Source organism: Phanerochaete carnosa (genome assembly GCF_000300595.1).
Source record: "Phanerochaete carnosa HHB-10118-sp unplaced genomic scaffold PHACAscaffold_1, whole genome shotgun sequence".
In the NCBI taxonomy this organism is placed as follows: domain Eukaryota; kingdom Fungi; phylum Basidiomycota; class Agaricomycetes; order Polyporales; family Phanerochaetaceae; genus Phanerochaete; species Phanerochaete carnosa.
Genome location: NW_006767628.1, coordinates 3,260,241 through 3,284,636, shown reverse-complemented (window position 1 = coordinate 3,284,636; position 24,396 = coordinate 3,260,241). Strand labels below are relative to the sequence as shown.

Sequence of the window (24,396 nt, the reverse complement as noted above, 5' to 3'; positions counted from 1 at the left end):
TCAAGAACGCGTTTGAACGTGGCCTGTCGCGCGTCTTGCGCCTTGCTCTTTCCCCGCCACTCCTTCGTCCGACCTCGCATAACTTATGAACTAAATCTGTTTAGGTTGCGATACAGTGTAGGATACGGCGATGTCTGACGATGATCCTATCTTCGTCGCTGGGGACGGCAGTCCGCTCAAGATTTTTGTCGAGCCGACTGACGTACCGGACAGGGCGGCAAGGCTCATAAAGAAACTCAAGGTATAGTAGACGACTACCTGCATGCGCGTTGCTTATCATTCGCCTTCCGACAGAAAAGTGGTGCAGATATAAGGATTAGTCCTAGGGATGCTGATATAATTGTCGTGGGCGAAGATGTTGACATTCGGCGCAAGGTGGTGAATAGCAGCAAGGACAAGATTATCCTGGATTATAAATGGGTTCAGGCCTCCTTGAAGCGTGATGCAGCTTACTTGGACAGGGAAAACTGGGGTCGATACCGAGTCTTTCCTGAAGACCGAGAAGACGAGTGCGTGTTAGTACATGCTGTCCACGGAGTTAGCCAAGAATTGACTCTAAAAAGTGCACTACCTACTCCTAGACCTACGCCCGTCAACGACTCCGCTTCTGCTCAGAACACTGTATCGAACTCTCTGGCTGCCCATGTACAACTATTACCCTCGCATATACCCACCGCTCCAGCTCAGTTTTCGTACCCTCTCCCAAACAGCCAACTCAACCCGCAATTGACGACCCTGCTCCAGCAGCTAGTAGCTGCAAATAGCTCCGTCCTTCCACAGCAGTCTGCACCTCATACTCAACATTGGGCCGCGGATCCTGCCACTCTCCTTTCGGGCCCAACCATGCTGATTCCGGTGCAGCTGCAGCAGCGAATTCTTGACCACATGCTGAGCCTGTCGCCCAATAGCAGTCTTAGTTGGCAGCTCGCTCAGCTCGTCGAGCAGTTCACTAAGCAGCAGGCCTCCGGCCACGGTATCGTACCTGGGCTGTCCACGCTTCCCCAGATTAATCATGCCCCTCTTTCCTCCCCTACGCAACCGCACATGCCTCCTCCACTCTCCGGATACAATCATATGTCTGCCCCACCTTTCACATTCCAGCAGGGTAGCTCGAGTAATCTGCCTTCATTCGGACAAGCGGGTTCAACGTCAGCATCGCATCCATCTGAATCCATTTCGGCAACGGTCCCAGTCAAGCGTGAGCGTAAGTCGCGCAGAACCTGTAGTCATAGGCATCTCAAACTGACCTTTTCCCGCAGGGCTAGGCAGAGACGACGCTTCTTCCCGCCAGAAGAAGCATCGGAAGCCCAGCGCTGAGGACAGCGACGATGAGAGACAGGCCCGTGCAACCCCGGAGCGGTCAGCTAAGGAAACCCCAGGACGTACGACGACTACCGCCCGTACAGTTTTTGTCGATAGAAAGGGAAGACCTATTCCTATCTATGTGCAACACGCAAAGTGGCGAAACAAGTACGTGCCGGATATCCAGAAATTCGGTGGGAAGATTGTCGCGAACATTGCGGACGCAGACTATGCAGTGCTGTTCACCCAGGCATTGGGCTCCTGGGACTACCTGCGCACCGCGGTCGAGGCTGGCACGCCTGCGGTGAAGGCTTTGTACATCACGGATTGCCTCGCCAAGGGCAAGCTCCTCAATTCTTCCGCGTACTCCTTTGAGGGTTCTCAGTTGAAAGACGAACATGGGAACATGTACGTGGCGAAGTTGGCCGAACTTCGCGCGCAGTCGAGGGAGGAAAAGCAAAAGAAAGCCCCAAGGAATCACCAAAGCTCTTCGGAAGAGGAAGAAGAGGAGGAGGAAGAGGAAGTGAGCGAGGACGGTAAAGCAGTCAAGCGAAAGAAATTGGCCGGTAACCGCTTTACGGAGGAAGAGTTGACTCGAGCACGCGAATATATCAAACAACTTTTCGAGAAGGAGCCTAATGCATCTAGCGCGGCAGTATGTCAGGCGCTCTGCCAAAAAGTGAGTGGTCGCCTCGTTGACCTTTCAGCATGCTAATGTCTCCTCAGATACCCACCCACAGTGCCGCCTCATGGAGCTTTAAGCTCGGCGGATTCGAAGGTTCTATCGAACTTGCTCGTAAGCAAATGAAAGCTAGAGCAAAAGCTGAGCAAAAGCCTGCGAAAGAAGATAGTGCACTGGCAGATCCCGCGCCCGCATCGCCGCCAGCCCAGCCAATAGCCGAGCCTCAACCTTCTGCTCCAGAGCAGCCGCAAGAAGGCCCTTTCCATGAGGATCTTGCTGCGATCGTGGACCAATTTGTGCAGGTGGTCAATGGACAGTACAACAATGAAACTGACGAAGAAGTGTTCGCAATTCTTTCGGACAGGGTGCGTCAAAATTGACAACTCGTCTGAATCCGCGCCCCATACGTTCACTAATGCTTTGAACGCAGGCTGCTTGCAGGACTGCGGCTTCTTGGCAAGAATTCTACACCAAATATCAGGACGTCATTGAAAACCTAGTTCAAGAATTTACTAGCAGTACACAACAACCGGCATGATTTTCGAGAACGAAATGGACATTATTCTTTCATGTTTATATATATATTATCCAAACATGTCATGTGTCTGGACAGTTTTCGGCCACGGTATGGAGGGGGACGTGCGAAGCAATACAAGATCATTTACGTAGGGAATACCCGCAGAAGTGGCACCGTACAGGATGATAGATCTTGCTTGTCAGGCATATGTCGAAGTTCGGGACTCTCAAGTTTTCTAGAGACAAAACCGGTATTCTTTTAACAGCGCATGCAGATATCTATTGGATGATCCCGTACTGGAGGATGACATGTCCTGGATGTAACGCAACTGTTCATTCCTGAGTTTGACTGCTAAGACTTGGATGAGGCTGCTTGAAGAACCGCTTTCTTCTTTCCTCCTTAGTTTCTTCCGAAGAACCCGCGATGTCCCCGCCACCGTAATCGAAGGTTCCGACAGCGGCTCCGAGGACTGCGCAGGATGCAATGGCAGCTGGTATTGAGCGAGCTGTGGACGGAAAGGATGAGCGGAACTGTTGTGCGGGCCTAGATGCACACACACCACGGATGCCGGCCAGGAAACCTGCTGCACAACCTCCAGCAACACCATTCAACGCGTCATCTTTTTGTCTATAGTTTCCAACGACGGACTCAGTGAAGGCGAAGGTCGCGCCCATTGCGGCTAGTGCGAAGAGCAGCCGTTAGCCCCGAGGCGTTCAGAGTTGCCGCCAAGCCGGATAGGAAAACGTACCAAAGACACCAATTGTGCCCCCCGATCGCGTGAAGAAGCCAGCAGCACCTTTATTGTGGGTGCCGAGAGCGTTCTGTATTGCACTGACGAGGGCACCGATGCCGGCGCCCTGGAGGCCAACAGCCGCGGCGTAGCGCAGTGAAGGCCGGGGCTCGTATGTTATGTCTGGCTGTACCGAAGTTTCGCTGTGCGACTGAGGGGCTTCAGCCATGGCGGTGAGTGTAGTGTGGGCGGCGTTCGCGAGTCGGCCGGAAGCGCGGACACTCGGGTTCTCGATTTGGACATGAAGTTCACGCGTTCACGCTACGTCTCTCTTATTTTCCCTTCTGCACCTTCGCGGCCCGTCAGGGCTTCGTCTACACTATAGTCGCGTTTACGCCCTTACAGCTTGCGCATGGACATGCAGGCCAGTCCATGGTACAGGGATACAGCCAACACAACGCCATTTGTGCTCTCCAAGTTCGCCTGTGTTCGTCTTATTCTAAGCCTAGCATTTCGCGATCTCACGTTCGGTTCTTGTTCAGTCAAAGGATGCACCATCATTTAGCGTGTGTGCGACCTTTCCGTGGCACACGCGGTCGTTAGACAGCGACTTATCTCTCGGTCGGCTGCGCGAGGAAAAGCAAGACGAGTGGCAAGAAATGGTCCGAACTTGGGGCGGCAGCATCCTGATAGGCAGCCACGGTTGCGCCTATATCATGCATAAGCAAGGGACTCTCGGCTATGTGAAAGTGCCTCGGCCAGGCTTCGTGAGTGGTATTTGACATGTTATAGGAAGAATATCGCTGAGGGTTCTCGACTACAGAAAGAGCCAGATTCTACGGTACGTGCGGTCGGCTGGGCCTTGTTGCCCACAGCTGTAGTAGAACCTCTAGCGGTCATCGCCGCATCTAGGTCGATTTTTATTGTCAGCTTAAAGTCGTTGGCTATTGTTGGCAAGCTCAAGGGACATGGTGATGTAAGAGGTCTGATGATGTCGATAAATTGCCGCTCTAATTTATCCCTCTTCCAAAGGAAATACTGTCTATTGCGGTTCACCCACGGCGGCCATACATGTTCTTGACAACCTCGAGGGACCAGACCTCAAGGCTCTACGACCTGTCGTACAAGCCACGACAGATCCCCAACAATCCACACTGGTTACCAGCCAAGCGACCAAGCTTTGCAGGAACGGCTTTCGGGATGCATTCGTCTGAACCAGAAGGTGAAGGTATTGGACGTTGTGTTGGGGTGCTAGTAGGCGGTCGCGCGGGCGGACATGACGGCGCCGTGTTCCATGCAGTAGGTGCATCAGCTATGTGGCCCACACAGCCACTAATGCGGGGAGACGGCAGGCATGGCATCCTTGTGCAGATGTAATAGCCACGTGCAGTGTATGTAGCGCCACTCACCTGTCTTACACTGCTGCTGAACGCGTGCCAGATGGATCGTACAGTGAAGATTTGGCGGATACCCCAGGTTGATTACGTGAAAGTCAAAGAGGATGAAGAATTTCTTGCGAGGGAAGACAAGCCGCTTTTCAGTACCAATTTGCTGCACAAGTCCAGAGTTCTCGGTATAGCTTGGTAGGCACTCCGGACGCGTTTGTCTTGTAGATAGCGAGCTCACGCGTTGCGACAGGATAAATAGCGATACCCTCATATCATACGCCGCACCTTCTCTCATGCGAGGTGAGCGTGCGAGCGAGATGTACGAAGCACCAGGCGAGGGTCAGAGCGCAGTCGATGCTTTGCAGAACCTCCGTCATACTAACAGAGCAGAATAGTGGCTGTTTGGCAGTGGCTTGGATACTCGCGCTTTCTCAAAAAGGGGCAAGTCCGACCAATAATGAGAGGTTCCGTAATGGTAAGCTGCCGGCGTTGCGTACGGAAGTATTATATTAAATCTGCGTGCGTAGGACTATCAAAACAGTGGTCAGTGTGACTGGCTCTCCAGCGTTAACGAGTAGGTCTCATATGTTCTGCAGAATCCTTCAGAGTCCACGCTGTATATGCACTGCCTGTGCACTGCCCCAAAGTACACTTCTATGTCTCACCCCACCTAAACCACGATCCCATGATGCTAGTCCCTGACGGCAAAATCATCCGGGTGTTCAACATCTCGCATTTCAAACCGAAGACGCCTCCTAATTTCCCTCTCGCTCGCCCTATGAAGGCTACCCATCCCAACGCAGGAGACAGTAATACTTCGCAGCTCGCAGCGACGATGTTACAGGTGTTGAACGTCGAAGACCAGGCCGACGGCGGCGACCCGGATGAAGATGACGGAGACGATCCGCCAGCCGTGTACCCCATACCGAAGCCAGTGAAGAAGCTCTTCAACGAGGTGCCCACGTGGATTGTTAATGGTGAGCTAGCGAGCGAGGTCCACTCTGCTTTGCCAGTCATCGAAGTATGTGAATTAGCATGGGGTGGACAGGCAATTGTTGGTGTCGGGAAGAATGGAACGGTCTGGCTGTGGTATCTGCGAGACCGGCGTCCCTGACCCTTAAATGTCTAAACCCGTACCGTACCGTTACATATGCGATCCTTCCGAGGGGCTCAACAGCAGCGTGGTATGTTCCCAGTCTCAAATCGTCCTATTCTTCGAGTGATGCTACGACTAAAGAATGTAGAATGTAATACGAACTCAGTCCGTAGCCTGAACGGCAAGGATATCAAATCCTTCTCTGCAAGAGTGTCCATCTCACACACAACCACGTATTAACAGCCGCCGTCCCCCTCTGCCATATGCATAGACAGCTGGTTAGTCATCGGAAGATGGTCCGACTGCAGACGGTGGACAACACACCTTAGTAGTACTCGATGAAACCATCAATTTGAGCGTGTTGCAATTTCAGAGGTTGTTGTCGCGCTTCGTGCTCTGGCTGGGGTCATAGAGCTCGATGGTGCCCTGCGGCGACTTCGTGGCGACTTCCACAGGGATGCTGCTCGTGTCACGCTTCGTGCTCTGGCTGGGGTCATAGAGCTCGATGGTGCCCTGCGGCGACTTCGTGGCGACTTCCACAGGGATGCTGCTCGTGTCACGCTTCGTGCTCTGGCTGGGGTCATAGAGCTCGATGGTGCCCTGCGGCGACTTCGTGGCGACTTCCACAGGGATGCTGCTCGTGTCACGCTTCGTGCTCTGGCTGGGGTCATAGAGTTCGATGGTTCCCTGCGGAGACTTCGTGGCGACTTCCACAGGGATGCTGCTCGTGTCACGCTTCGTGCTCTGGCTGGGATCATAAAGCTCGATGGTTCCCTGCGGCGACTTCGTGGCGACTTCCACAGGGATGCCGCTCGTGTCACGCTTCACGTAAGCACGGATGGTATTCAAGGCGGCGGGCTCGCGTCGCTCAAGCGCTTGGTGAGCAACGGCGCGCTATCAGCCTGTGAGCGCCGATTGAGAGCAAGTATATGCAGCAGTACGCACGCGAAGGGGCATAGGCATGGGAGCTGCCATGGCCTGCCCAGCAACGAAGGCTACAAGGGCCGCGAGGAGGAGTTTGCTAGCGGAGAACATTGTCGGCTTGTGCGAACGGGTAGGTAGCGTCAAGGGATGGAACTCTCAGAGCGACCGAGGAATGGAGCGTCGGTTCAACCGTTCAAATAAAGGTCGCACAGCGGCCTGGGAGAGAAACGAAGAAGCTAAAGAACAGTGAGCATACATACTACGGTATAGATACTGGGAGCACTTACGAAGGAACGAGGAAAGGGAAAGCTGAGTGCAAAGAACACATCCGAACCAGATATATGTAGGAAAAGCAAATTTGCGCTCGCCGTTGATATAATTCGTTGCCCGTCGGTAACCATGGTAGTCTCGTTGCCATGCACACATCAGATCTCAGAAGAAAGGACCAGAAGTGCTTTGAGCGCTCCTCACCTGCAAAGACTGAACCATCTACACTCCTTAAGCCACGCCCCTTGCCGTCATTGAATTGCGGCGTCATTTCTGTAGCGGACATACAGACCTTGGGTAGTCTGCGGTCTTGAGTTGAATCAGCAGACAACGGCTTCGGCAGGTTTCTGATCCCGACGCTAACCGTGACTGTTCAACGTTCGCTGCCAGCAAGGTGTGAAGTTACTCGCAGGTACTGTGCCATCGTCCGACGATTCCCACCACTACCCTTTTCCTGTCAAATGCTACGCCATCACAGGCTGCCTTGTTACTGTGGAGAAGGCGAGCGATGTCCTACCACGGGCAGTCAATATCGCATGACGGCTGTGTATATCTGTGATTGGTGTAGTTAGCTACCTGGACAGATCGATGTTACGTGCCAGCGTTGTGCGATGTCCAACCGAGCCGTTACCTTCCGGTACTCAGCGCTCAGTACTCAGTGCTCACGACAGAATCGAGACTAGTGTTGCGTCAGAAAGGTGGGTGTAAATTACATGTAAGTAAATGAGTAAGTAAATTACTGTAAATTACATTGTTTACAGCGAGGCCCGGATAGGAGGTGTAAGAAAGGGTCAAAAACTCCCCAAATGCCCAGAGCCCGTTGTGCAGCGCTAGCGGAGAAAACACACTCAGGCAGAGATCTCGAGAGAGGCATACGCGTGCATCCTACCTGAGTTGATGAAAATTCTACTGCTTGCACTCCGCCCACACCATGTCCGACCTCTCATGGATAGTGTCAGACAGAATGCCTGCCATGTATGCCACGTACAATGGCTTCAACTATTGCTATTCGCTCCACCTCTCAGTGGGTTAGGAACCAAACGGAGATGCACGCTCCTACTTCTCCCTGACAGATCCGTCACCATTAAATACTGGCTGCCTGCTCCTAACTTTTATTACCTGCAACTCCCCAGTGACAATTCTTCATGACGTAGCTGGCAATAATTAATAGTGGGACCAGGGCTTCCGTTCAATTATTTTCAGTGGTCATAAGCATCCCTTCGCGGTACTCTACTACTGGATGCTTGCACATCAGACGCACGACACCCAGATTCTGTGATGCATGGCCTTTGACAGACTCTCCTTGGCTTCCGGTACACTGAACACCAGCTTCATTACCACAGCTCAAGTTGCCTTGGGTAACTTTGTGGCAGTACTAGCAGGGCAGTCACAGTCTCGCTGGCGGTAATATCACATCATCAGTAGACCATCTCTCAAAGTTTCTCAGCAGACAGACGGCTGGACAACGTCAACATCGACCAGATGCTGCCTGTTCTCGAGGCGAAGATCGCAGCATTGGATTGGCAGCGCCATGCACCGGGCGCTGACGAAGAAGCTTCTGGGGCGACAGCGCACATGATCCCGAAAAGAGCACCAAAACTATGCGCTGTTGGCAGTGCCCTTTGAAATGGCGAGGCCTCTCATCTGGGGAGCGTCTCATCTTTCTGACCTTTTCTTACCGTTATTGACCGTAATTTACTGTAATTTACAGCGGGGTAAGCGAACCGTAGCCTCCGGTAAATAATGTAAATTACAGGGCTTATTTACTTACAGTAGGCCCTGGACTTTCTTATACGTTACTTACATCCCCGGGGACTTTCTGACTCAACACTAATCGAGACTCGTCGCTGTGGGTCACAAGCATCATCGTGTATCATAAAAAGTAGTCAGGCTTCCAGCCTCCATAAAACAACTCGCGCCAGAAAATCTCCTGGCTGGCCTGACAGTGGGGTACCGCGAAGAGCAACATCTGTTTATGAGCTGGTGTTATACAATTGTTGGTATCTCCTTCACGTAGTCCAGTGCACAACGGGAGCCATTTATGATATCTTCGCATTCGAGAAGTCGAGTTCAGGGTGCGCTTGCTGGAACTTCCTAATGGCCTAGCAAAGAATGAGATCCTGGCAGGCCACCATATACACTTATAGAATGATCTACCTCCGTTTTCTTGATCTCATCCGAAGTAGGCTTGCCCATTTGCTAGCGTACATATAAGACAGACGAACCTCAATTGCTGGGTTTAAACCAACCTTCTGCTGGTTGTCGAACTGAATACCTGGTCAGCTGTCAGTTAACCGAGCAACGAGGGAAAGCATTCACCATCATCTTCTCAACCATAGCTCTGCAGTAACGCATTAGCATAACCCAAGATGCTGCCAACAACGTCCTACCGAGTCTCCGCATCGAGATCGCTCAGCCTGCTGTCCTGCGGGACAATCTTCTTCGTGTCGATCTTGGGGTGGTGTGTGAGCACATTCTCCCACCATTGCTGCTGGTTGAGTTTCTCGAGATGAACTAGAACTGTCTGTTGATCCTCTGTACGCAACCTGTCAGCTAAACGACAAGTTTCCATTTGCACACACTGACCAAGCGTCCAAGCACTGTCTTCCACCTTGATCTCCTTGCATAGTCCCCCCGCCATGATGGGCTCCTGACCCTTCAAGCCAACGCTAAGCTTCTTCTTATGAATGACTACATCTAGTTGCCTTGAGCGTGTGCCCTTAGGTACAGGAATCTCTATATCGACGTCGGACAATTGCTGCTTCCAAGTGTAAGGCAAGGCTGCAAAGTGTAAGCGCTATTTCCGCGAACAAACTTCGACTATACCTGCTTGCTCTGCTGCTTCACGCTCACGATCGGCCTTATCGCGAGCCTCTCTTTCCTCTTTGCCGAGGCTGTCGTAGTCATCACTGGTGGTCGACATCGCGGGTTCAGGTCAAGTACGTATTCGGTTAAAGCACGTGATGCTTTCCTACTCAGCCTTTAATTTCCCACGCTTTCTAAGAGAGGGTAAGCAAGTGAGAGACCGTCCTCGACGAACTTCCCTCCTGACTTCCACCCGAGGCTGGCGGATACGACGCTCGATACCCTTGGGTCGCACAACGGCGGCTGCTAACTGAAAATGTCGAGTACTGACATGTGGGCGGACTTCGAGGTAACTGGCTGCTTCTTCAAGTCCCGTGCACGCCTCGTTCTCACTTGCCTTCTCCCACCTCTCGTCATTCCTGGCTTCCGTTCCTAGACTATACGGCACAACGTCAAACATAACACTGTTGAACGCCTGAAACAAATTATACTGACCTTCAACGAACAATGTGGCACTAGCTTCACTAAGACTGGCAAGAAGCAAGAACTCATCGACCGGATCACGCGAGAGCTAGACCTCTGGCGACGGACGGGCAACGTAGATAGGTGGCTGAAGGCTAAGACGATTCTGAGCCAGGCTCGCAGTATGTAAGTTTCGACGAGAGCCATTTTATCAGCCTCCCCGGTCGGGTGCTGCATCTTGTTGCTGCGAGGCGATGCTGACCGTATTCCGCTATGGGCAGGTACACCACTTACGTTCCTCAGCCGAGTTCTTATGGCATACCACCGCAACCACACTATGGCACGTCTACATCCTCTCACTATCAGGCCCGCCCACTAGGAACTAGCTCAATGTCAACCTACGATCCTTACGCCGTATCACGAAGACCGGGGATGCCCGCCTCTCCCTCCGCTGCTCCTTCGAGCTCTACTACCCCTGGTGCGTCTTTTTGTCATTCGTGTCAAATTGTCTAACCGAGAAGCAGGCATACAATTCAAACATTCCCCTTTCTTCCGCATTGAGCGTATCATCTCATCCGTCGTTGAGTGCCCTGGTGCGTGTCTTTCGAATATATCATCCACTATTTTTATGTCTTGTCATCAGAATCAAGCAGCCAGATGGATCGTAGACAGCAATCTGTGTCATTCTACATAACCAACGATATTATACAGAAACTTGATTCTAAGAGGTGAACCAATTCATAAGCTTCATGGCCAAGTGACTGATACACCCAAGCCCTAAATACCAGCTTCGATTGTACTGCACGTCGTCCACCTACTACTCACTTACTCCTTCGTATCGACCCAACTTGGGGCCATGTCCCGTTGAGTTTCCTCCGACATGCGAAGTCCGCGTGAACAACACTGTCCTGAACGCAAATCTCAAGGGCATGAAGAAGAAACCCGGCACTGCCCCCCCTCCAGACCTTGGCAAGCTCTTGAAGTTTTCCACAGCCGTTTCCAATCGGGTGGAGATCATCTATGTAAATAGCCAGACTCCTGTTCCCTCCAAGGTATGTAGCTAATCATGCTCTGGCCAATGTGCTGCTGAGTGTTTGCAAGAAATATTACCTCTGTGCAGCTCTTGTCGAGGTTACCACCGTCGAGCAACTCATCGACCGTTTGAGGAAGGGTAAGTACAGGAGCAGTAGTGAGATTCTGACCAAAAGTGAGCACCTTATACGGCGTCAATGATAGCTGACTGAAGGATCAAAATAGTGATTCAACAGGCTTCTTTGGATGAAGACATTGTGGCCGGGTCGCAAAAGATGTCTCTGAAGTGTCCAGTAAGCCGTGTATCGCAACTATTGTTCGGACTGGACTCATTGCTACGTAGCTTAGTTACATGCGTATTGCCACCCCGACTCGGTCAGCACACTGCGTTCATTCACAGTGCTTTGATGCATATTCGTGGTATTCGATGATGGAACAGACCACGACGTGGCTGTGTCCAGTTTGTGAGAAGATCCTCAACACGGAGGATCTAATAGTTGACGGGTTAGTTCTAGTACCGAGGCCGCTCGGGGTTCACAATGTACTGATACACATGCAGTTATTTCGACGAGATCCTCAAGGAAACTCATGAGGATGTCGAGGATGTCATTGTGGAAGCGGACGGACAGTGGCACACCATGGACAACAAGTACGGGTCCGTGTCCTGGAAGGCGGTGCATCCTCCGGTCAAGGACCCAACTCATTCGTCACCTCCGACTCCCGTGAAGAAGAGGTCTCCCACTCCAGTAGTAGGATTGGTTGATGGTGACGGGCCATTGAAGTCCGGACCGAGTAATGCGGAGATCGTTATCCTGGATTCCGACGACGAAGATGAAGGTCAGGTCAAACGAGAGTTATCCCCGTCTGCGTACCGATCGCTCAACACGTCCTCAGCGAGCATCGGGAGCCTGCCGCCGCGCTCTCAGACGGTGGAATCAGACATTATCGACCTGACCTTGGACACGGACGATGAGGACACCGTGGTGAGCGTATCCAACCCGAAAAAACGCAAGTCGGACGATCGGGAGTTAGCCTCTCCCACTGAACAGATTTGGAAGAAGTCGCGGACTGAGGTTTCCCCCACAAACTCGACAGCCGTTGCGCACAGCTCCACTCCAGTCCGTTACAGTACTTCGTCGTCGTATTCACCGCCCTCTCGTGATCCTATCAGCATCCTCCAGCCGCCCTCACCACCAAGTCGTTATCCCAACACTAACGGCTACGCTGCACGCCCCGCTGCGCCGACGTACGCACCGAGCGCATATATCCCCCCTGGTGGCGCGCCTGTGCCTGCGCGGCAGTCTGCGGCGCCGCTTTATGCAACATCGCCCCCTTATCTCGGTCAGCCTAATGGTTCACCTTCGTCTTCAGGCTGGAGAACATAGATGTTTTTGAATGGATATCGTTGGATAGTGCTAGATAGTCCGGTCCGTGCAACAGAGGGCTATTGTGTCTATGATTATGCACCGGCCGTCGCGACCGCCATGCGCCTCCGGATGGCGGGGCGCGGGTAAGGCCAGGAAATATCGACTGGCAATAAATTTGGATGTCACACGAGCTTGACGCTCAATTTACGGGCTGTCATTGGCCAATTGGGGCATATGTGACAGGCGTGGGAATGGCTTACAGCAGAGATGGCTCGGCCGGAGGCGGGGATAGGAGGATTCCGGATCGCTTAGGCCGGCGAAAAAGATTCAAAACGCGCGCTGCATCTTTCTCCTTCTCACCACCACTTAGCCTCTCCCTCCTCCTTCCCTGGTTTCCCTCCGTCAAAATGGCCGACGTTAAGAAGGCGAAGACTCCTAAGGAGTTCGCAAGTGCGTGTCGTCTGCGGCGGCAGCGAGCGCTCGCTGTTGTCCCTTGTCGGTTTGAGGACGTGTTTGCTGACCTGGCATGTTCGTGCAGTCGATTTCATGATGGGTGGTGTCTCTGCCGTGAGTAACTGCAACATGAGACTTCTGTGATCGTGTGCTGAACCATACGTCATGCGCAGGCCGTCGCTAAAACGTCTGCTGCTCCAATTGAGCGTATCAAGCTCTTGGTGCAGAACCAGGACGAGATGGTTCGTAATTCAATGTGTAATTCACGTTTCGATCTCGAACTGAATGTGACGTGGCAATCTAGATCAAGCAAGGCCGTCTGGCCACTCCTTACAAGGGTGTTGCGGACTGCTTTGGCCGCACCTACCGTGACGAGGGTCTCCTCTCTCTCTGGCGTGGTAACACCGCCAACGTCATCCGTTACTTCCCTACTCAGGCGTTGAACTTCGCATTCAGTAAGTTTTCATATACATCACGGAAGAACACGCGGATGTTAACGTCATTTTGCAGAGGATTACTTTAAGTCGTTGTTCGGTTTCAAGAAGTCTGAGGGCTACTGGAGATGGTTCGCTGGTAATGTCGCCTCTGGTGGTGCTGCTGGCGCTTCTTCCCTCCTCTTCGTCTACTCCCTCGACTATGCCCGTACCCGTCTCGCAAACGACGCCAAGTCCGTGAAGGGTGGAGGTCAACGTCAGTTCAACGGTCTCGTCGATGTTTACAAGAAGACCCTTGCCTCTGACGGTATTGCTGGTCTCTACCGTGGCTTCGTTCCCTCCGTCGTTGGTATTATCGTCTACCGCGGCCTCTACTTCGGTGTCTACGACTCGCTCAGTGCGTGCGATTCGATTTCTTCTTGAGATGACCACTAATCTTGCGTTTTGTAGAGCCTGTTGTTCTCGTTGGCGCCCTCGAGGGTTCCTTCCTTGCTTCCTTCTTCCTCGGCTGGGGTGTTACCATTGGTGCTGGTCTTGCTTCTTACCCTCTCGACACCATTCGGTACGTGCTATGCCTCCACGTGGGCTTTAGGTCCGCTGACCTTGGCTTTCAGTCGTCGCATGATGATGACCTCTGGTGCTGGTGTTCACTACAAGTCCATGTTCGATGCTGGCTCTCAGATCATTGCCAAGGAGGGTTACAAGTCGCTCTTCAAGGGTGCTGGTGCCAACATTCTCCGTGGTGTTGCTGGTGCTGGTGTCCTGTCGCTCTACGACAAACTTCAGCAGGTTGTCTTCGGCAAGGTCTACTCTGGTGGATCTGGCTAAATATCTCGCTTTGGATGTTGGACTTGATACTTCGTACTCGCCCTCTAGTACCGTCGTCTATTTTGCACGCTACACGATACTCCACAATAGACTATGTGGTTTACTCTCGTTATCCGCTTTTAATAGATCCGGAGACATTAAACAAGTGGACAAATCTGAGAAACGTGTGGCTAATTAACTGGTGGAGTTGAATAAAAGTTTCCTGTTGGGCACAGCGACTACAAGTTGTCTCTAACCACTCAATGCCATGGTTATGTGGTCCTCGCTTCGTATCGCAGCATCTTCGCCTCTATAGCACCCAACGATCACCCGCATTACGCTTACGGCCGTACCAAGAGAATGCTCTCCAAGCGTGCGCAGAAGCTCTTGAATCTGGAAGCACGCGCATTGGCGTGTCTCTGCCCACTGGGTCCGGCAAAACTACCGTGTTCATCACCCTGTTATCGCGCATCAAACCACCTGTTGAATACCCAGATGCAACCAGATCCCTGGTCATCGTCAATAACATTGAACTGGCACGACAGTCAGCGAAGCAGGCTCAGCAATTGTTCGCTGGCTGGAGCGTTGAGATTGAGCAGGGACAAAAGCACAAGGCTTCGGGAAAGGCAGATTTGTGCGTGTCGCTTCGCTCTCTCTTTATCCTATGGCTCACTTCCTGTAACACGCTAGGACTGTGGCAACTTACCAGACGTTAATGCAAGAGCAACGCTTAAATAAGTTCGATCCAAATTGCCTGAAGGCGGTCATAGTGGATGAGGCGCACCATGCTGCCGCCCCTTCGTACGTTCCTCTGCGTCGTAGCTGACGTACATCTTACGAAACATGAACGCATAGATATCGCACTATTCTGTCGCGCTTTCATCCCGAAATTGAACCTCCCGCCGGCCCTAGTCACACAGCGGACCTCCGTCGCCCTGTTCCCATCTTCGGCTTTTCTGCGACGTTCAGCAGGCATGACGGGCTGGCCCTAGGATCTGTATTCGAGCAAATAGTCTATCACCGGGATTTTCTTGAGATGATCAAGGAGCAGTGGTACGCGGTCGTGAGTGTACCCTAGGATCTCAACCTGACGCACCTTCAGGCTCTGTGATGTTCGTTTTACCTCTGTCAGAGCCAACATAGACCTCAGCAATGTCACTCTGAACAGCTTGAACGGCGACTTCAGTGCTACCAGTCTTGCGCATGTCATCAACACCCCCACCGTGAATCAGCTAGTTGTACAAAGCTGGCTGGACAAGGCTGGTGAGCTAGACAAGCCTTGCCCTTTGTCACTTTAATTTATGCATCGCCCCTAGCCAGCAGAAAGTCCACTTTGGTCTTCTGCGTAAGTTTGCACCACCTTCGCGAGCTTACGAACGCCTTCCGTACTGCTGGTGTTAATGCAGCATACATACACTGCGGTACACCTGCCGCTGAGCGCAAGAGTCTAATAAGCGCGTTCAAACGAGGGGACTTTCCTGTCCTTCTCAATGTCGGTATGCAGGGCCATATCTTCCGATAAGCAGCCATTAACTATTCGATGCTTCAGCTATCCTCACCGAGGGAACTGATATACCCAACATAGACTGCGTTATCGTAGCGAGACCGACTAGGTCCCGTAATCTATTCGCACAGATGGTATTTTGACAACAATTCTAACATTTCCCTGTGTCTTACCTTTGCTGAAGATTGGTCGCGGCATGCGCTTGTCACCAGACACAGGCAAAAAAGATTGCCACATCATAGACTTTGTCGACTCGGCAAATCGTGTAGCAGGTGTTGTCTCCGTGCCAACGCTTTTCGGCTTGGATCCTTCGGAGATTATAGACGGTATGACGACGAGTTTTCTGAGCACTATTGTGTTAGCTGAAACTTGAATGTAGGTGCATCAATCGAGACATTGGAGGAGAGAGTCGACAAGATAGCCAGCATTGATCTTGACGATTTAGTGACGGAGCCTGACACTTATGACGACGTTCCAGAACCCAAGTCAATAACCTATATTGACTACGATAATCCGTTCTCCTTCGTCGAGCAAAGTTATGGGACAACACATATACAGAAACTCAGTCATTGTGCCTGGGTCGGCTGTGGCGGAGACGTGTACGTCCTTGAATGCTTGGGCAAGGGGTACGTTCGTGTCGAGCTAGTTCAGGACGAAAACGGTATGAACTGTTCCTCTTGCTTTGTATGGCTATTTACTGGCACGCTGGCAGATCCGGAGACACATTTTGAGGCGCATTACACACCGCCGACTATGACGCCACAAACCGCAGCATTGCTTAAAATTTCGCCGTTCCAGAAAAGCAGGAAAATTCTCTCTGCAGGGACTCTGGAAGATGCGATTCGAGGGTGCGACAACTATGCCAAGAACAATATCATGAAGGGTCCCCTTGTGTCAGGGTACGAGCCGCTTTTTCTAGTAAAGCCCCCTTCATTTAGAGTCGCACATACAGGCTATTCAGGACAGCTAGATGGAGACGCGCCCCTGCGACCGATTCGCAGAAGAGATTCCTCGCCCAGCGGTGGTCGAAATCTAGGAAAGAGGCGTCTGAGATCGATGGCAAGCAGCCTGAGAGGCTTGCCGCCCTGACAAAAGGAGAGGCTGCGAACATCATTACTCGGCTTAAGCATGGTGCTCTGGTACGTACAAAAGAGACCTGTTGATAATCGCTGATACTGATAATGTACGCCTAACAGTCACGGTATCAGAAAAGAGCGAAGGCGGAGGCCAAGGCAGCGGCAACCGCGCACAAGGAGCGACAGCGTAAGGCAAGGGAGCACGTCAGAGTTGGGCCTCTGCTTGTGCCGATGACAGCGTAGGTATATCTTGGCATGTTACCCTACCGCTACGAGCATAATAATTATTAATGTACCAGTCCTTAATCTACGGGAAGATTAGGTCTGGAGAGACCGCTTGTGATGACTTCAGCGTCATGATGGCAGCCTAATAACCAATGCTTATCAGTCGATAGAACCATGCCGATTCGTTGGGCACTGTCACGGACCTGTTGTGCTCTTACAGTGAGCTTTGCGAGCGAATCTGGAGCATGAAATGCTTTCGGGCTCTGAACCAGGGTAGCAAGCACAACTCCAACCAGAGAATCACCGGCGCCGGTGACATTGACGATGTCTGTCGGCCGCAGAGGGACTGCAGGGTGATGCTTCAAAACAACAATACCTCCATCTCTACCTTGAGCAACCACCTGTCTCCGACGGATATTGCTGCGTTCGTACGCCCAAGCAGATTGCTGTGCGGCGGGCGAAGGTATTCGGAAGACTGTGAATAGACCCTTTTCGCCTGCCTTAAGGACAAGGTGCTGGAAGAACGGCAGAAGATGAACGGCCATTTGCGCAATGCCTTCTCCCAGCAGGAAGGACAGGCTCCCCTTCGAAGGGGTCGAATCACACGCATTCAGTCTAGCGAGCTGCTCGAGCTCCATACGGAAATGCGAGCCGAGATCCATACTGTCGATCACCCGCCACCAGTGTTGGTGGGAAGTCAATCCCAGGGGCTCAGAGCTAGCTGTTCGGTAGAGGTGGGCGAGCTCGATAAGGTTAGGGGAGGCAAAGGCCACCGGTGCAATGTCCGCTGTATCCTTGCCAAGAATTGATGCAATGGCGGGGAGGATCCGAACAGATTTAGGTACTGATGTCGGCTCACTTTGCGGAGCTCAGTCGTGGAGACTGTCAAAGTTAAAAATAACACTCACAAAAACACTGTGTCGTGTGTTAGAAAGGCTGGAAACTCGAATTGGACACATAGACGCATACCTGGCACTTCCTTCTCGAAGCATGACTGTACAACGGACCTCAGACTAGCCTCGGAAAGATTTCCGTCTACAGCGACCAATGTTGGCTGGCAGGTTTGGAGCTTGTCGGCGATCTAAGATGCAACTCAGTCACAGCATGAGGCTTGGCCAAGAGGAATATGCGTACCATACCCGATGACAAAGACTCGATGATGTCCATGTCAGACACGCCTCCAATCAAGTTTCCAGCGCCGTCCAAGACCATGTTACAAACAGCGGAACGCTGCGACTCCATAACGAGAAGCCCATCTGTGCGCATTCCGAGCCCCGCCGTCTCCTCTGTCAGTAGCTTACCGAAGCTATCGCTGCCGACGGGAGAGACCAATAGCGTCGAACGCGCCGACGTCGACGAAGTTCCTGACAGAGCACGATGAGCGGCCTCGGCAATGTTCCTTCCTACACCACCAAGTGACGTTGTAATCGCGCCAGGGCTTGTGGAGTGCTTGCCGAGAGATACATGCGAGTCGCACGTTTGTGCCGTTATATCCACAGCTGCTGAGCCGAACACCATTAGGTCTACTTTGGGCTTGAGCATCCCTAGAAGTTAGTCACTGAAGTTGTGCTGATATATAAGCCGTTGTGGGACACTTACAGGGGTGGCTTCCAATTGCATCGCGGACTGTTCATGAGAGATATGCTGGGTGGGACTAGCTGGCTGGAAGACTGACGCAGACTGCGTGTATTGATGCAGGTATCCGTGATACTATATAGCTGAGCTCCTTACTTGTTGTCCAGATTCTTTGACGAGATCGGAATAAGCTACGGCAATTTGGCCACCTACATAGCTATGATCAAGTCTCGCGAAGTCTGACAAAAACATCATCCTTACCGATACGAGCCGTATTTTTTATCAACGCAACATCTAGAAATTGTGACATAAGCTCAAGGCGGCTTGTAGACAAAAGAAATGCTCACTACTATTGAGGGATTTCCCAGCCGTAAGTTCACCCACTCGCTTGAGCAGCCACGGGGTAGTAGCTTTGCCCCACTTATTGACACCCTGTTGCTCTGCCTCCTCAAGTGCCTGTTCAACAGCTTTCTGCATCTCCAAGCCCACCGCTTCGTACTCTTCCGGGATAGGAACTGCGAAGATCGCACCAGTTGACATTCCTATTTGACCTTGCGATCCTACATGGTTAGTGTCAGTTCAAGGTGGCATTGGTAACGACCTAGAACAGTCCTGACGCAAGATCTGAGCGGCGAAACCAGAGTCATTCACTCTCCAAGGGCTCTTGAATCCACTCTTCCGACTATAGAATGCCGGGAAATCGTCTGTTTCGCCGTAAGATACGACCGGGACGCCAAGCGTTTCCTGGAGAATCATGAGCGGGAACATCAAAGAAGCTGTGCTTTACGTCTTACCAAGTACTCCAGAGTCCTAATAGTATCTCAAAGTGTGTCCAGAATAAGGAATATTTAACAGAGCTCATACCTTCCAATATCAAGTATGGACTTGACACCAGCCGAGACTAATCCAACCGGACACCTGGACAATTCTAAGAGATCGGCTGAAATGTCCAAGGCTGCCCAATTTATTCAGTACGCGATTACTGTGAAAATTTGGTCACTCACAAGACTCTCCTCCTCGATGTACACCCCCTAAACTGGGGCCGGAGTCATTGTCACGAGCCATGCGTGAAGTCTAAGAGCAGGTGTCTCACCCTCCCGTTGCAAAAACCTGGACAAATCGTGCATGGTTTGCTGGTGAAATACAACAGGATACATGTATGGCACGTACCTTGATACCAGCCATAGCAGCGAACATGAGTGTAGTGCTGCATGTCGTTCCGCCATCATGTTTCAGAGCAATCGCCGGCCCAAGATCCCTGCGAGAGACCTTGACCACATTAGGGTTGCTTCCAACGTCAGCGAGGTGTTCCAGCTCGTTCGGATGAAGACCAATCTTGATGCGACCTCCTATGATGCCCATAGTTGCGGGTATCGCGCCTTGAGAGCGAACGATATTTTCGACAACCCGTGCTGTCTCGAGATTCGTTGGCTGAGGCATGCCATGGGTTACGATAGTCGTCTCGAGCGCGACCACAGGCTGTCTCGTGGCGAGAGCAGCCTGTACTTCCGGATGGACATCAACTGGTGCACCCCTAGCAAGGACGTCGGACAGCGAAGAGATAGTCCTCAAGCTATGTCTGCTAGGCTTGAGAAGTTGAGAGCAACATGCACGCCGTAACATGGCTGTGGAAGGCAAGAGCCGCCAGGGTGCACCAGTCGACGTCCACCGCGGACATAGCACGCGGGTCATGAACCGCCCAACGGCGCATACACTCTGGTTAGGCGACGACAACGATGTCTGCAAGCAATGACTGGCCAGCAGCATCTGTAGGAGCCCGTCTGGAGACGGAGGATGGCATATGTGTCCTGACATACCAGAAGCTGGACGCTCAGGCGATCATCGCGTCTGTAGCAGACGATAGAGCAGGAGCAACAGCAGTGTTCATTGGGACAACGCGTGACTCGTTTAAAGGTGAGAGTGTGGCTACGCAACGAGTGCAGTACGCCTGACAGTTGTCGGTCTAAAGGCAAAGTCGTCACGCGTTTGGACTACCAGGCATACAGCAAAGTCGCTGTGAAGACGATAGCAGACATTATCCGTAAAGCACGCCGGCAGACGTTTCGCTCCGAGCACCATGCTGACGGCTATGTGTCCTCCATCATCAAGTGCGCCGTACATCATCGCTTGGGGACAGTACCCGTCAGCGAACCCTCCATTGTCATCGCAGTATCCTCACCACACCGCAAAGAGAGCTTTATGGCATGTGAATACATCTTGGAGGAAGTGAAACGAAAAGCCCAGATCTGGAAAAGGGAGTTCTACGAGGGTGAGAGGGAGGAAGATGCTGAGTGGAAGGAGAATATTACTACTTCGATGGCATCCTAATAGTGTATACAGACGCAATATGAACAGGAATGTCATAAGGGTATTCGTGAATGATAGAGTCGTGAACAGAGACATTGCGCGACTACAATGGCAGCGTATTCAGGGCACCTATTCAACCTTCCACTTTTTGGTCACGGGGTCATCATCGTTGCTCACAAGGAGCTCGATGGCCCATAGGATCAGCGTGAAAAACACGTTCATCCATCGCCACCAAACCTGAGCAGGATGGTCCAACACTGCAGGGGGATTGTTAGAAAGTATATCGCACACTGAGGTGATTTACTTACAGAGTAAATGTGAGTATGCAGTGACAAATATCGCTTGCCGATACGTCAGTAAGATCCGGGTAAGCTTGGAGGTCTGCAGTCATCGCGTGGTAAGTAGGGTTGTTAGCCAAGGAGGTGTAGATAATTTACCGGTCGGCCATCCCACTCTCCGTCTGAATCTGGGTCATCTTCCCAAGCATCTGCCCCGATAGTAGGCAGAATGCGGGACGCAAAATGTAGTACAATGAGACGGTACAGTAACGCGACGAGAACTGGTTTGGGGAGGGTGTAGGCGATGAAGTTCAATAACGTCTGCATGTGTGGTAGAATATTGGACAGAAGCGGTGCGCTGTATGATGAAATCCTATAACTACGAAGAGCATAGCGAGTTACGGAGAATGACGTACTAGGCTGCAGCTGGATTCCAATAGGGAGACTGCTCGAATCCGCATAGCCAAAAGTTATATGCAAGGACCAAAGCCAGACCGGACGATTCAATTACGTTTGTTCGTCTCATGGCAAAGCCGATAGCGGTGAGGAATATGAATGCTGTAATAGCCACGCCCAGGAGAGTCGACAGCAGCGGCGAGGCAGCAGCAGAAGGGTAGGACTGCAGAGCCGCAGCTGTAAGCTACATGACGTAGGAAAAGGCAGTCGCCACGCACCACAATAATCCACCACGCAGAGGTGACATATGCAGCTGCAGCTCCTACGAGCAAGCCGAACTGATACCTCTCGCCTTCCTCGACAAGCTCCTTCCCGACCTGACCGAGCTTCTGTACCACCAGCAAGCTAGATATGCCCTCCATAACGATGAATCCAGGACTTGACCACCGAAGTGCCCACCCCCACCACCTTGCAGCGCCTAGAAGCCAGGGATGCACCGTGTGTGCAAAAGCATTGAAGCAAACGAGTAGGAGGAACGAATGTGCAGGCACTTGCAGCACTGACAGAGCAGGTGAACCCCAGAGGAGAGCGAGCGACCCGTGAATCAAGGAATGTATGAAAAGGAGAAGGGACAGCAGTAGGAATGCATCGGTCGAGAGCGTTGAAAGTGTGAGGGGAAGGAAAATAAGGATTTGTGTTGCAGTCGAGAGCCTGCGTCCAACAATGTTCAGTCTGCGCAAACGCGGGCTTCGGAGGAAAGAGGAAGACGGACACACCTCGCCGTGCTCGACACCGCTTTCCAGATCAGCCACGGAGCCATGACAAGCCCCAAGGCCTGTGTAATTCGTCAACGAACCGTGACGAGCGTTGAGGAGATTACAAGCACATGCTTTACACTCGTGTGCCACACCAAGACCGTTTTGCGCGGAGCGCGAAGCGCCTCATTGCATCCGCGCATCTGTTTTTTCGTTGGCATATTGTGCATTATACATGCACAGCATGGCAAAGTATATCTACAAGAGATGTGCTACAAGCGGTGTACATAGTAGAAATTCAAGGTAAATCGTTAGAAAAGGTAAAGCGACAGGTTTACATTGCAAGGATAGGGCGATCTGACTCCAACCGGGGAAGCTCACGCCTCGGACTCAGGAGTCCTTTCGCTGCGGCGAAGTCTGTACCTCGGTGCTGAGCACTCGGATCTGAAGGAGTGACATAATACTTGTCGATAATCGGGATTTGCAAGAGATTCATCTTGGGGGTGATCACGACCATGTGGTTAGTCCGAATTTCCATCCAGTCCGCTATGGTATGTGTTCAGTCGAGTATAAGCGAGAATCAGAAGGAACTCACCCTTCTCAAAGGTAAGAGGCTCGCTAGCGATCTGTGATGAAGTATCAGCAAGGGAGCTCCTGCGCGCCGTCGTGCTCGCACACGCACCATGATAATGTTCTCTCGCTTGTCCATCTTTGTCATCTTATAATGACCACCATCGGCAAACTCGCTGAAAGTAGTGCCGGACGAGAACCACTATGCGATAGGTCGTGAAATCCTGATTGACTCGCTCAATGCGGAAGAACGCACCAACGACGCGGCCTCATCCTGTCGAGAGGAAATGTACCGTGTGGCAATAACACTTTCACCATCGGTGACACAGAAATTGAGAAGACTTGGCTCGGTGATACCGGCCTCTTCCGTCAGCATATTGATATGGGCGATAGTGTCCAGCATTGCTTGCCGTAGCACCTCCGGGGGGACAATGTCTGCGTGAGGGTCCGGAAGCTGATCCTCGATTAGACCTTTTGCCTTACGCGGAGTCCCGACTACCACCTGCCTTTGACAAGAATAGTGCAAACGACCATTGGGAGTCTAACAGCCACCTCAAATCAGAGTGTAATTACACAGCACTCGAAGTGGTTCGCACCTGTGTTACCGCTGACCATGTCGAAGATTTCGTCCGATAGGTAGGATTGCAGCTGCCGTTTGATCTTTGGAAACTCTGCAATGCCACCGTTGTGCATGAACTGTGCAGCACTCAACTATCCTACTTGAAACAAGGACGTCGAATAAACGCACCATGAACTTTCCGAACTGGAACGGGTGGCAGTTGTCCAATGAGAGAGTACCCGCAGTAGTAGCCCGGACATGAGCACTAGAGAGGTCGAAGGGGATGGTCGAGCTTCGAGAAGGTGAGGACTTACAAGACAAGAGGGGACTTGATCTTCTCTGCGAGTCTTTGCAGATTTATGTTGTTCCAAGCCTCCAGAGGATGTTAGCCGAGGAAGTAAGATAGCAAGGCGCGCAAGACGTACCGGAGTGACGGAGGTAAATATGCACGGTTGCTTCCCGAGCTCCTCGTCGTAGATGCAGTCATACCAACCTAGCGTTGGCTAGTCACCCAGCATCCGAGAATGGAACTAGAGGTTTCGGAGCACTGACCTACGCCAAAACCGTCTCCGTTAATAGGCCTTCTGTGATCGAGACGCAGCCGCGAATCAAAGGCCTGGTTGATGATAGAATGACATGGTCGTGTGAGGAGATGGCACAGTTGCACGGGTGCAGTGCCTTTGTAAATTACGAAGCGACACATGCGCCGTTGGGCAGACTCTTCAGTGAAGCGAGCAAGAGAAGAGAAGACGAGCTACAGAGGAGTTCTCTTGTAGCCTGCGCAAGTGGGCGGGAGAGGGCAGGAGTAAAACGCAGGGAGTTAACATGCTCGCCTTGTTGAGGTAGAAGCTGCATGCAAGGCGCGAGTCAGTGACACACGCAAGC

The 24,396-nt window shown here is 52.0% G+C and overlaps 10 protein-coding genes across 10 annotated transcripts; 6 read left to right on the top strand and 4 right to left on the bottom strand.

The window, feature by feature from the left end:
- Positions 1 to 38: 38 nt before the first annotated feature.
- Positions 39 to 3,023, top strand: PHACADRAFT_180259 (uncharacterized protein). The gene is made up of 6 exons (XM_007390483.1): positions 39 to 241; positions 295 to 1,204; positions 1,260 to 1,382; positions 1,407 to 1,981; positions 2,029 to 2,349; positions 2,415 to 3,023. The coding sequence occupies exons 1-6, from the start codon at positions 131 to 133 to the stop codon at positions 2,520 to 2,522; spliced, it is 2,148 nt and encodes a 715-aa protein (XP_007390545.1). The 5' UTR covers positions 39 to 130; the 3' UTR covers positions 2,523 to 3,023.
- A 10-nt stretch (positions 3,024 to 3,033) lies between these two features.
- Positions 3,034 to 6,245, top strand: PHACADRAFT_111252 (uncharacterized protein). The gene is made up of 11 exons (XM_007390482.1): positions 3,034 to 3,180; positions 3,250 to 3,718; positions 3,774 to 3,998; positions 4,055 to 4,207; positions 4,264 to 4,530; positions 4,584 to 4,622; positions 4,672 to 4,814; positions 4,870 to 4,958; positions 5,015 to 5,094; positions 5,147 to 5,162; positions 5,216 to 6,245. Exons 2-11 carry the CDS (start codon positions 3,644 to 3,646, stop codon positions 5,731 to 5,733), a joined length of 1,605 nt encoding a protein of 534 aa, XP_007390544.1. The 5' UTR covers positions 3,034 to 3,180; positions 3,250 to 3,643; the 3' UTR covers positions 5,734 to 6,245.
- Positions 6,246 to 8,755: 2,510 nt separating this feature from the next.
- PHACADRAFT_247489 (uncharacterized protein) lies at positions 8,756 to 9,833 on the bottom strand. Its single transcript, XM_007390481.1, has 7 exons — positions 9,733 to 9,833; positions 9,493 to 9,687; positions 9,297 to 9,441; positions 9,226 to 9,247; positions 9,156 to 9,173; positions 9,064 to 9,105; positions 8,756 to 9,008 (listed from the first exon to the last, which is right to left on the bottom strand). Exons 1-7 carry the CDS (start codon positions 9,827 to 9,829, stop codon positions 8,946 to 8,948), a joined length of 582 nt encoding a protein of 193 aa, XP_007390543.1. The 5' UTR covers positions 9,830 to 9,833; the 3' UTR covers positions 8,756 to 8,945.
- A 194-nt stretch (positions 9,834 to 10,027) lies between these two features.
- Positions 10,028 to 12,590, top strand: PHACADRAFT_83623 (uncharacterized protein; the record flags this gene model as incomplete). Its single annotated transcript, XM_007390480.1, has 10 exons — positions 10,028 to 10,060; positions 10,148 to 10,359; positions 10,455 to 10,663; positions 10,698 to 10,766; positions 10,817 to 10,901; positions 10,949 to 11,225; positions 11,275 to 11,380; positions 11,431 to 11,498; positions 11,549 to 11,709; positions 11,765 to 12,590. The coding sequence occupies 10 exons, from the start codon at positions 10,028 to 10,030 to the stop codon at positions 12,588 to 12,590; spliced, it is 2,046 nt and encodes a 681-aa protein (XP_007390542.1).
- Positions 12,591 to 12,921: 331 nt separating this feature from the next.
- Positions 12,922 to 14,432, top strand: PHACADRAFT_247486 (uncharacterized protein). The gene is made up of 7 exons (XM_007390479.1): positions 12,922 to 13,022; positions 13,111 to 13,139; positions 13,199 to 13,267; positions 13,330 to 13,480; positions 13,536 to 13,856; positions 13,910 to 14,021; positions 14,074 to 14,432. The coding sequence occupies exons 1-7, from the start codon at positions 12,980 to 12,982 to the stop codon at positions 14,285 to 14,287; spliced, it is 939 nt and encodes a 312-aa protein (XP_007390541.1). The 5' UTR covers positions 12,922 to 12,979; the 3' UTR covers positions 14,288 to 14,432.
- A 97-nt stretch (positions 14,433 to 14,529) lies between these two features.
- PHACADRAFT_156288 (uncharacterized protein) lies at positions 14,530 to 16,933 on the top strand (the record flags this gene model as incomplete). The annotated part of the gene is made up of 9 exons (XM_007390478.1): positions 14,530 to 14,900; positions 14,957 to 15,067; positions 15,122 to 15,319; positions 15,369 to 15,529; positions 15,583 to 15,762; positions 15,816 to 15,904; positions 15,955 to 16,096; positions 16,150 to 16,669; positions 16,723 to 16,933. The coding sequence occupies 9 exons, from the start codon at positions 14,530 to 14,532 to the stop codon at positions 16,931 to 16,933; spliced, it is 1,983 nt and encodes a 660-aa protein (XP_007390540.1).
- Positions 16,934 to 17,153: 220 nt separating this feature from the next.
- Positions 17,154 to 20,269, bottom strand: PHACADRAFT_82127 (uncharacterized protein; the record flags this gene model as incomplete). Its single annotated transcript, XM_007390477.1, has 14 exons — positions 17,154 to 17,213; positions 17,275 to 17,939; positions 18,041 to 18,125; positions 18,173 to 18,615; positions 18,667 to 18,751; positions 18,824 to 18,855; positions 18,908 to 18,940; positions 18,994 to 19,206; positions 19,264 to 19,390; positions 19,441 to 19,456; positions 19,511 to 19,601; positions 19,651 to 19,682; positions 19,740 to 19,756; positions 19,817 to 20,269. The coding sequence occupies 14 exons, from the start codon at positions 20,267 to 20,269 to the stop codon at positions 17,154 to 17,156; spliced, it is 2,352 nt and encodes a 783-aa protein (XP_007390539.1).
- Positions 20,270 to 20,382: 113 nt separating this feature from the next.
- On the top strand, positions 20,383 to 20,974 carry PHACADRAFT_190241 (uncharacterized protein; the record flags this gene model as incomplete). The annotated part of the gene is made up of 2 exons (XM_007390476.1): positions 20,383 to 20,560; positions 20,616 to 20,974. 2 exons carry the CDS (start codon positions 20,383 to 20,385, stop codon positions 20,972 to 20,974), a joined length of 537 nt encoding a protein of 178 aa, XP_007390538.1.
- Positions 20,975 to 21,082: 108 nt separating this feature from the next.
- On the bottom strand, positions 21,083 to 22,447 carry PHACADRAFT_190240 (uncharacterized protein; the record flags this gene model as incomplete). The annotated part of the gene is made up of 6 exons (XM_007390475.1): positions 21,083 to 21,210; positions 21,262 to 21,334; positions 21,391 to 21,589; positions 21,648 to 21,850; positions 21,906 to 22,338; positions 22,404 to 22,447. The coding sequence occupies 6 exons, from the start codon at positions 22,445 to 22,447 to the stop codon at positions 21,083 to 21,085; spliced, it is 1,080 nt and encodes a 359-aa protein (XP_007390537.1).
- A 102-nt stretch (positions 22,448 to 22,549) lies between these two features.
- Positions 22,550 to 24,353, bottom strand: PHACADRAFT_134287 (uncharacterized protein). Its single transcript, XM_007390474.1, has 10 exons — positions 24,064 to 24,353; positions 23,937 to 24,004; positions 23,826 to 23,884; positions 23,701 to 23,776; positions 23,549 to 23,648; positions 23,459 to 23,493; positions 23,209 to 23,406; positions 23,065 to 23,154; positions 22,978 to 23,008; positions 22,550 to 22,928 (listed from the first exon to the last, which is right to left on the bottom strand). Exons 1-10 carry the CDS (start codon positions 24,212 to 24,214, stop codon positions 22,717 to 22,719), a joined length of 1,020 nt encoding a protein of 339 aa, XP_007390536.1. The 5' UTR covers positions 24,215 to 24,353; the 3' UTR covers positions 22,550 to 22,716.
- Between the last annotated feature and the right edge of the window lie 43 nt (positions 24,354 to 24,396).

Bases quoted from the DNA above. Each gene is read 5' to 3' on its own strand.
- PHACADRAFT_180259 (XM_007390483.1), top strand. From the start codon at position 131: ATGTCTGACGATGATCCTATCTTCGTCGCTGGGGACGGCAGTCCGCTC. The intron at 242-294 runs GTATAGTAGACG...GCCTTCCGACAG, and splicing joins GGCTCATAAAGAAACTCAAG to AAAAGTGGTGCAGATATAAG. The intron at 1,982-2,028 runs GTGAGTGGTCGC...ATGTCTCCTCAG, and splicing joins GTCAGGCGCTCTGCCAAAAA to ATACCCACCCACAGTGCCGC.
- PHACADRAFT_111252 (XM_007390482.1), top strand. From the start codon at position 3,644: ATGGACATGCAGGCCAGTCCATGGTACAGGGATACAGCCAACACAACG. The intron at 4,208-4,263 runs GTAAGAGGTCTG...CCTCTTCCAAAG, and splicing joins AGCTCAAGGGACATGGTGAT to GAAATACTGTCTATTGCGGT. The intron at 4,531-4,583 runs GTAGGTGCATCA...GGGAGACGGCAG, and splicing joins ACGGCGCCGTGTTCCATGCA to GCATGGCATCCTTGTGCAGA.
- PHACADRAFT_247489 (XM_007390481.1), bottom strand. From the start codon at position 9,829: ATGTCGACCACCAGTGATGACTACGACAGCCTCGGCAAAGAGGAAAGA. The intron at 9,248-9,296 runs GTAGGACGTTGT...GCGTTACTGCAG, and splicing joins GATCTCGATGCGGAGACTCG to AGCTATGGTTGAGAAGATGA. The intron at 9,009-9,063 runs GTAGATCATTCT...ATTCTTTGCTAG, and splicing joins ATGAGATCAAGAAAACGGAG to GCCATTAGGAAGTTCCAGCA.
- PHACADRAFT_247486 (XM_007390479.1), top strand. From the start codon at position 12,980: ATGGCCGACGTTAAGAAGGCGAAGACTCCTAAGGAGTTCGCAA. The intron at 13,023-13,110 runs GTGCGTGTCGTC...ATGTTCGTGCAG, and splicing joins GACTCCTAAGGAGTTCGCAA to TCGATTTCATGATGGGTGGT. The intron at 13,481-13,535 runs GTAAGTTTTCAT...GTCATTTTGCAG, and splicing joins GGCGTTGAACTTCGCATTCA to AGGATTACTTTAAGTCGTTG.
- PHACADRAFT_134287 (XM_007390474.1), bottom strand. From the start codon at position 24,214: ATGTGTCGCTTCGTAATTTACAAAGGCACTGCACCCGTGCAACTGTGC. The intron at 23,494-23,548 runs GTGCGAACCACT...GGTGGCTGTTAG, and splicing joins CATGGTCAGCGGTAACACAG to ACTCCCAATGGTCGTTTGCA. The intron at 22,929-22,977 runs GTGAGTTCCTTC...CACATACCATAG, and splicing joins GCCTCTTACCTTTGAGAAGG to CGGACTGGATGGAAATTCGG.